This window comes from Rhodamnia argentea, chromosome 2, assembly GCF_020921035.1.
Source record: "Rhodamnia argentea isolate NSW1041297 chromosome 2, ASM2092103v1, whole genome shotgun sequence".
Lineage (NCBI taxonomy): Eukaryota > Viridiplantae > Streptophyta > Magnoliopsida > Myrtales > Myrtaceae > Rhodamnia > Rhodamnia argentea.
This window is the reverse complement of record NC_063151.1, coordinates 31,951,980-31,960,673: the sequence shown is the minus strand read 5'-3', so window position 1 is coordinate 31,960,673 and position 8,694 is coordinate 31,951,980. Positions and strand designations below refer to the sequence as shown.

The 8,694-nt window shown below is 39.7% G+C and overlaps 1 protein-coding gene across 1 annotated transcript; it reads right to left on the bottom strand.

Moving 5' to 3' along the window:
- On the bottom strand, positions 1-1,628 carry LOC115736743 (probable indole-3-pyruvate monooxygenase YUCCA10). The gene is made up of 4 exons (XM_030668572.1): positions 1,002-1,628; positions 580-813; positions 348-470; positions 1-216 (listed from the first exon to the last, which is right to left on the bottom strand). Exons 1-4 carry the CDS (start codon positions 1,626-1,628, stop codon positions 1-3), a joined length of 1,200 nt encoding a protein of 399 aa, XP_030524432.1.
- Positions 1,629-8,694: the final 7,066 nt, after the last annotated feature.

Genomic DNA, 8,694 nt, shown 5'->3' with positions numbered 1-8,694 from the left:
TCAGTACAAGCTGATCATTCCATGCGCAACATCCCAAGCATTACCCTTCCTCCGACGTTGAAGTTTGAAGCTAATGTCGTCCGCTACATTCCGCGCATCGGCAGAGATGCCGAACAGGCCTTGTTGAGAGAAACCGATGCAGTACAAGCCATTTTCTCCTTTCCATTGGTGCCGGACCTTGGTCATACCGTCATCGTTGAAAAGGTCATCTCCACCCTAATCAAGCCGCCATAAATATTAAGATAAACAAGGAAAAGTTGTCGATTGATTCTATTTTTTCTTCTAACAGATAAAGTTATTATTAGTAGGTGACTTAAGGAAAAGAGTTTAAAATAAGTGGAATTTACCTGGAGCCATTTCCGCACGTTGCTTTTGTAGCCAGTGGCAAAGATTATGGACTCAAATCGACTTCTTGTCTCATTTATAAACGTGACCAGCTTCCCTTTAATGCTTTTGATGGGGGGGAAAACCTACATCAGTTGCTTTTATTATAACTTGAGAAGGTTTGACAAACTTTTGACTAGGTTTCAAATTCTATCTCAGAGGGGGAAAAAAAACACCGATAGTTACTTATTCTACCTTGATTTCTCCGTTCTTGATCCCCCTCATCGCCCCGACGTCGATGGTGGGGGATCTTCCGGTCACTGCTTTCAGATGGAATGGACCATTTTTCGGTCTCCGAAGGCCGTACTTGGAGTAGTCACCATATATCAGCTTGCTAAGTAGCATCATCAAGAAGTCGACGATTCGGAATGGAAGAAATTTTAACAAAACCATGCCAAGAAACACCATTTCCTTGGTAACGACTTCCACCTGCAAATCCTCTACTTGTGATTATTTGAATATATGAAAATTTACTGCTCATGGTGTCAAAGTAATTCGCTAACGCTAGCACATTCTTTTTGCATGCATGATATTGAATGAAGCTCGCGATCAAATATCCTAGAAAATATTAAAATTCTCTAATGTCAATCCCCTGCTAAAGAAGGAAAGAGGCATACGGGACTTCGAGCAACAATGGAAGTGTTGGCACCATGGCTCCACAAGTCATATCCAATCTCCATTCCTGAGTTCCCACAGCCCACCACCAACACGTTTTTCCCTCCGAATTCCCTCCCATTCCGGTACTCGCTCGAGTGCATCACCTCCCCGCCGAAGCTCTCCAAGCCGTCAATCTCCGGCATAGCGCCCTCGCTGTTCTCCCCACTCGCCACCACCAAGAACTCCGCCACGTAGACCTCGTGCTCGCCCGAGCCAGTGTTTCTCGCCAAGATCCGCCACTTGCCAATCTGGTCATCGTATGACGCGCTCTCCACGGAGCGTCCGCAATACGGCTTTATCCCGAAATGCGACTTGTAGCTGTCGAGGTATTCTATGAATTGGTCCCTAGGGATAAATGTGGGTGACTTGGAGGGGAAGGGCATGTAGGGGAGCTCGCAGAATTGCTTGGCTAGGTGGAGCTTCAATCGATCGTATGCCCTCTTTCTCCAAAGAGAGCAGGAGCAATCGTCTCGCTCGAGCACAATGTTGGCCACACCTTGGCGGTTCAAGCACGCTGCCGCCGCCAGGCCTGAAGGGCCCGCGCCGACAATGGCCACCACAACCTTTTTCTCGTTGGCCTCGTCCATGGATGATTTTGGTTCTCTCTGATTCAACAGCTATAGTGTCTTTCAGGGATGTGGTTTTGGTAGACACAAGCACGTGCCTTTTTATAGAAAGAAAGCATGCACTCATGTGTGTGAAGGCCATAACTGATGAGAGCTAATATGGAAGAAAATCTGATTTTAAATTGGCAGGTTCAAAGCTGTAAAAGTGGAAATCTTACTTAAAGTAGCCATTAATTCACTTCATAATCTGATATTACATTGGATTTTTTCCTAATTATTGTTTTATGTACACATTATCTAACTATCGAAATCTGCATCTTTTTCTTTTTCCGCATGTTTTTAAACTTGAGTTACATTTTTGTTGAATCTAAATGACATAATAGCTGGGAACATTCATAAATGCTAGATTTTTATTTCCCAAATGACATTATGTATCAGATTTGGCTCTCCTAGTTTGTACATTTTTCTTGTATTCGACTCATAAATGTCAATCTACATGCTGCATATGGGAATGCGTATCTGAATATCTTTTACAGTAACTTGTCTTAACTTCGGATTTTTTTCCCGTAATTGGAAAAAATAGAGAGAGTTGCCTTAAAAGAAAGCAATCATGTGACGACTTGTAAGAGGAAAAACATAGGATATACATATGGATTTACTTCTTTATCTAAGAGTAGACCCTCTGTTCGACCAAAAAAAAAAAAAAATTGGATAGGTGGGCCTTAAATAGTCATAGAGCCCACGGGGAGGTCACGAAGCCCACGAGAAGATACGTTGGTAGCCGAGAGCACGGCAAACCGACACTCGGTTAAACATGGACGTCGGCGACACCATGAATTCGGTTTGTTACACCGAAAGCTATGCGGAGCAATTTTTTTTTTTTTTTGGGCCAAAATGCGGAGCAGTTAAATTAGTGCTTTAAGCTGTTTAAAGGATAAGGAGATCAGTTATCGAAGTCAGTCCGAAAACTTAGGGATAAGGTGCAAGAAAGTAACCGCAAGCGACGTTATACCTTGTACTAGGCTATAAATAGTCGGAGACGACTTTTGTTAATGACCGATCAATCATCAATAAAAAAAAACGTATCCTTTGCTCTATAATTTAGCTTATCAGCACTTATCTTTATCGCACTTTACTTTTATCGTGGTGTTTAGTCAGATTTCTTCTTCCTTATTCAGGTCTCTCTTGCACACATCGATCCTTGTATACTCAATAAAACACCTCTGAACAGGCACAGAAAGTCCTATGAAGCTTAATAAAACTCTTGAATGAAAAAAGGATTATCAATAGAATTATTGTCACTAGTAATAATGGTAATCATGATTCTTTAGTGTTAATTACCTCGCATCTTTCTATAATGGACAACGGGTGTTTCACAAAAAATGGGGAGTTCTCCGCATAAAAAAAAATAGGAAAAGTTATCCAAAAAGTCATACACCTATTGCACTAAACGTTTTAACTGTGTCAATTGAATCCTAAACCTCTTCACGCTTTGCCAATTGAGTCAATCCAACCAATTTTACCTAGAAATTGCTGAGGTGGACACCGTCCGTTTAACGTCACAATGCTGACGTTGACATGAATAATTTTAATAATGTTTTGATATTTATTTCAATTTTTTATTTATTTTATTTGTTTCGATTATTAACAATTGTGGTCGCTAACCATAGGTGAGAGTGGTTTGGGCAAGGGCCTCCGTGCCCTCGCCCGGATCTATGCGAGAGCCAACACCCTCCCCTATTGGCCCGATGCCCTTGCCTAGTCCGAGCAAGGGCTATGATGCCCTCGCCTATGGTCGATGCTGGTCAACCGGCGACCTTGTCAGCCATGTTGAATTGTATAAAATTTTGTTAAAATGAAATAACTTATATTTGATTGGGTACATATATTATACATTGGGGTTGACTGATGAGTTTCTGGTGTTACTTTATATGTGCATAGTGGATGTTCGGTTTGCTTAGAAGAGATGTATTACTCACTGAACCCTTGTTGCTCGCCTTACTTGCTTTTAAGTTCTTCGGCGAACCACAAATAGGACGAGATTGTCTTCGTTTGTAGGAGGACATCCTGATAGTGGTTGTAAAAAATTTTAAAAAAAAAACTAAAAAGAAAATTTAATAATTAATAACAAACTAAGAAAAAATTAAAAAATAAATAAATATTGTCCAAGTCGGTGTCGGTCGTACCACGTAGGACAACCAACGTTCACGTCAATGTTTTACGGTCAAAATTAGCAGGATTGACTCAATTGGTAAAATGTAAAAAGATTTATGACTTAATTGGACAATTAAAAGATTGGGATCGAATTGATAAAAGTGCAGCAGGCTTAGGGCATTTTGGATAATTTTCTCGTGAAAAACATTTCACCAAAAGTTGATTTTTTTTTTTTTTTTTTGGGAAATGGGTTCTTGGTGATCTTGCACAGGAAATGACTTGTCTTTTAAAGGAAAGACAAAATGCAAAAGTTGAAAGTGAAAGTTCTGCAAATGGTATACTTGCATGAAGATGAAAAAACAAGTTACTATTACATTAATTAAAAACAAGTTACATTCATTAAAAAGAAAGTCCATGGATGATTTGGTTCTCTTTGATTCCACGGCTATACACTGTCTTCAGGGATGTGGTTTTGGCATATACAAGCACGTGCGCTTTTTATAGAAAGATAATTACACAAGCACATGCGCTTTTTATAATTTTTTTAAAAAATCATAAGAAATTTTTTTTTTTATAGATTGGATTAAATATGGACGTGCTTAAGTATTATGGGTCGTGTCCGGTTAGGTATGAATTGGATATGGATTGAATTGGTTGATTTGTATTACATTAAAATAGATCAAAACAAATTAAATGGGTCAATTTAGGTCATATCATTTTTTACCAAACCCGACCAACCCGTTTGACAGGTCTAGTTACAGCCAAAATAAATATATGCCTCTTGGTCGATGGAGGGTATGCTTTTCCGATTATGTCCATAGTCCAACCTCTAAATGGCCATGGTTGCACGATGACATTTAACTGTGTTTCCAGAACATGCTAAACCGGTCCGTTTACTTGACACCACTTACATCCTTTTGCCTAATCGATACGCTTCCATTATTGTAGGCCAAAAATAGTCATGCCAATGCAATAACCACTTCAATTTTATTCCAGCTTGACGTATACCACAAATTCCTTTGCGCACTTCTGTCATGGCCAACATTGGTTCATGCTTACTTAGGCATTTTAACGTTTATCCCTCGATAGTCTGTTTATAAATTCGGCTCCAAGCAAAACGTATTTTAATGCTTGTCTTTTGAATCTTTTTTTGTCTCTAGGACTATTGGGCTCTTTTAAGCAATTCGACAAATGGTTTCCTCCGGTCATTTTGATCCTCAGCCAAATCAGTGTCAACCATCATAACTTGAATGCCAATCGGAGGAAGAACTTTCGTTTCTGTGATATTACTTTGGCTAATCGTTTGATATTTTTGATGTCGGCTAACTCCTTGGCTTCCGAGTTCTCCCATCTTCCAAAATGGATTAGCTCAAAATAAAGCAATTTTTTTAGCTAAGGCATAATGTCCAACAATGTTTTCGCTGAAACATCAATATTCTCCTTTTATGTGTTTAATAACCAATTGAGAATCTTCACATCACTTTGATAAATGGGGCGTTATAATCGGCGAAGATTTGTAACCTGACAATAACTACTAGATTTTATACTCCAAAGGACATAATGTACCACATTTTGCTATCGTATATCGTAGATTTTCCTTGTTACTTGACTTAAGATGCCATCGTAAGTGGTATATATGGAGTCGCATTAGAAAAGCAATCATCTAACGACTTATCATAGAGAAGACATAATATAGAGAAGACATAATATAAACTATGGATTGAATCCCTTCGCCCAAAGTAGATCGTTTTGGACAATTATTATATTTTCCTAATTCAGATATTTCTTAAGCACGTTGATCCTCGTACACTCGATGAAACATCTTTGAACAGGCCCAAAAAGTCCTATGAAGCTTAATAAAACTTTTCTATGTGAAAATGATACATCACGCAAAATTCATTGTCTATATGGATAATGGTAATTCAAATTCTTTAATGTTAAATTATCTCGTAATTTTTTTTTACAATGGACAACATGAGAGTTGGACCATTTCGCCAATTTCCTTAGCCTTTCAACAAATGTCGAAACCGAGGACGTTAGCTGGTGCACAGAAGTAGTGGTTTAAGAAAGAAAGATCAATGACTTTCAATGTAAATGCCTCTAATGCACATTTTCCCACTGCTAGCGTGAATGAAATATAAATATTTACCCATTTCTTCTAGGAGTGATCGGTTTCCTATCCGGTCCGGTTCTCCTCAAGAATCGAGAACCGGACCGGTGGTCTCGGTTCTCAATTTTCCAGAACCGGGAACCAAACCACCGGTGTGGTCCGGTTCCCGGGTGATTCTATTGGATTGGACACATGCCAAAAAAAAAAAATGCACCATTCCCGGACGGTCCCAATCCAGCAAAAATAGAGGCTGGACATAAAAAAATTTCGAGTTCATTTCCTGAAGCGGGACTTTCAAGGCAAAGCTAAGAACTTTTTGCAAGATTATTTCCAAAATGCACATGGGATTCAAGTAGAAACGATCTCCCTTTGGGTAAAAAACGGCCTAGGAACCAACCGAGGCAAGATCGAGATGGAGATTTCATTTGGGGACTAAAAAGGCAAGATCGAGAAAATTCCATGCGTATGGAGTTTTCTTGATCCAAATAAAAAAAAATTCGATCGGTCTAGTCCGAGTGATCCGATCCTAGCAGACCCTAGAACCGAGAACCGGACCGCTCCTTCTAGGACCGGGAATCGGACCACCGATCCCGGCCAATCCGGGCAATTCGATTTGCTCACCCCTAATTTCTTCCATAACCCATGTATCTTTCATCCTTCATCAAAACATTCAAAACCCTTAGCTGCCCTCCTCCTTTAAGGCATCGTCTCTTTATTGTCAACCCGATGGTCACGCCCGAGAAGCTTGGTTTGAACATTCACGCTACATTTACCACGAAAGTGGCGGTACCTATTAAGGATATGACCACAATTAACCGACTATTTTCAGAAAAAGTAGCACAATCCGAGTTTCCCAAAACTGAAATTGAACCCAGAATCATCATTAGAACATGCTTCCGAACATAAAACAAATATGAACGCTCATGCACAATGAGAAATAAAGGGATTCCTCAAATAACTAATATATCTTAAGACTACTCCAACAAGTCATGGATTCGAGTGAGTTACGTATCGACTCCATCGCCAGAACAACGATCAAAGCTCTATCTTCAGCTAACTTTATAATCGACAATTCAAGACCTAATCTATCCATCCAGACACCAAGTCGATCAAGAGAAGATTTGCCTTTGGGGTTAAATATGGATTGGCAGTTGTAATGAGTCCATAAATAGGGGGTCACCAGGTGGAACCAGACCCCATCCTTGAGCGCTATTGTCGTCCCTTACAATCATTGGGAAGTGGTTTTGCCTCGCCCAATCTGTCTGTCCAGTATCTTTGTTTAAATTTACTTCTTTCTAATTGATAATTTTCCACGATAGAGATTTTGTTTGAGGAAGCAAATACAGAAATCGAGCTTAAAAGGGTTTCTTTGAAATGAATGGTACAGTAATGCCAACATAAACGTAACACATAATCTTCACAAAAGGACTAGTTTAGCACGAGTATTGTTAAGGTGAATGCAAAATCCTATTTTGTAGGTGTAAGCTATTCCGAGTTCTTTTCAAGTTTAATAGAACCTAGTCGTCGGGATCGGTTTTCTATTTTTTGGAACCTAAAATCTATCGTGGAGCCCAGTACCTACCTTGTCACAATCTCACGGGTCCCAAGGTCGGTTTTAAGGTCTACCCAAGTTATATATATATTCTTAATTGAACGATTGTAGTGAATTATCGCCTTTAATGACCACCATTTGCTGCTGCTATAATCCATTGATCATAACTCATATTTGGACATACGAAAAATATGAAACATTCAAAAAGTAAATATCTCAGTTTTGGATGTTGTTGATAATAAAATCTCAAACTAATGATTCCAGATTACACACTCATCATCGTACGCCATGGAATACCACAGGATCATGCGAAGACATGGAATAAGAAAATGCAAAGACTTGTTCCAGGTTCCACCTCTTGGAATATGAAACCTACTCATCGAAATCGGTTCCCCAATTTTTAAAACCTAGAACCTATCCCGCATGCCCTAAAACCTAGAACTTACTCTGAAACCTTCCTCATCCCCGTTATCTTGTAGGAAATTCTTGAAATTAATAACCTAGTGATACTAGTTAACAAATCATAAAAATTTAAAAAAAAATAGGAGTTACATGATTGGGATTAAGAAGATTAGTAACAAATGTAATAATAAGTCAACATTTTTGGAGTCTTGAAAGAGAAGTAGGAGTTGCTATTGTAGCAAATTCAAACAAATGAAAACCAAAATTTTCCATAAGCCGGAATTTTTGTTCCATTTCTCAGGTTTTTGGGTAAGATCAAATGCTCATATCATTTCGGGACTTAAAAAAGGGGAAAATTTTAAAAAGAGCCTCGAAGTACACTCATTTTCTCAAATAAGAGTCTGAAGTGAACCTTCTTTCAAATAAAAATCTGAAATGCTCAAATTATTTCAAAAAAGGGCTTAACTAAAGGGCATTTCGTCCTTTCCTTTTTTTATTTTTTTTTATATTTTTTTTCTTCTTTTTTTCCTTTTTGCCTTTTCTTTTTATTTTTCTTTTTTCTCCCCTCCCTCCCCCCCTCCCCAAGCCATCACCGGCCTCGGGTTACCTTCATTGGGGCTAGCGTTAGGCGAGGGCAGCCTTGCCATCCCAGGCAAGGGCGACCTCACTCAGGCCGACGTCGATCGGGCTACCCTTGCCCGGGCCGGTGTCAGCCGGGCTACCCTTGCCCGGCCAAGCAAGGGCGACCCTTGTCGGCTCGACGACAACCCTCGCCTGATGCCGGCTCGGAGGCGGGGGTAGCCCGACGCCAACCCAAAGGCAAAGGCGGCTTGAGGCCGGTGATAGCCTGAGGAGGGGAGAAAAAAGAA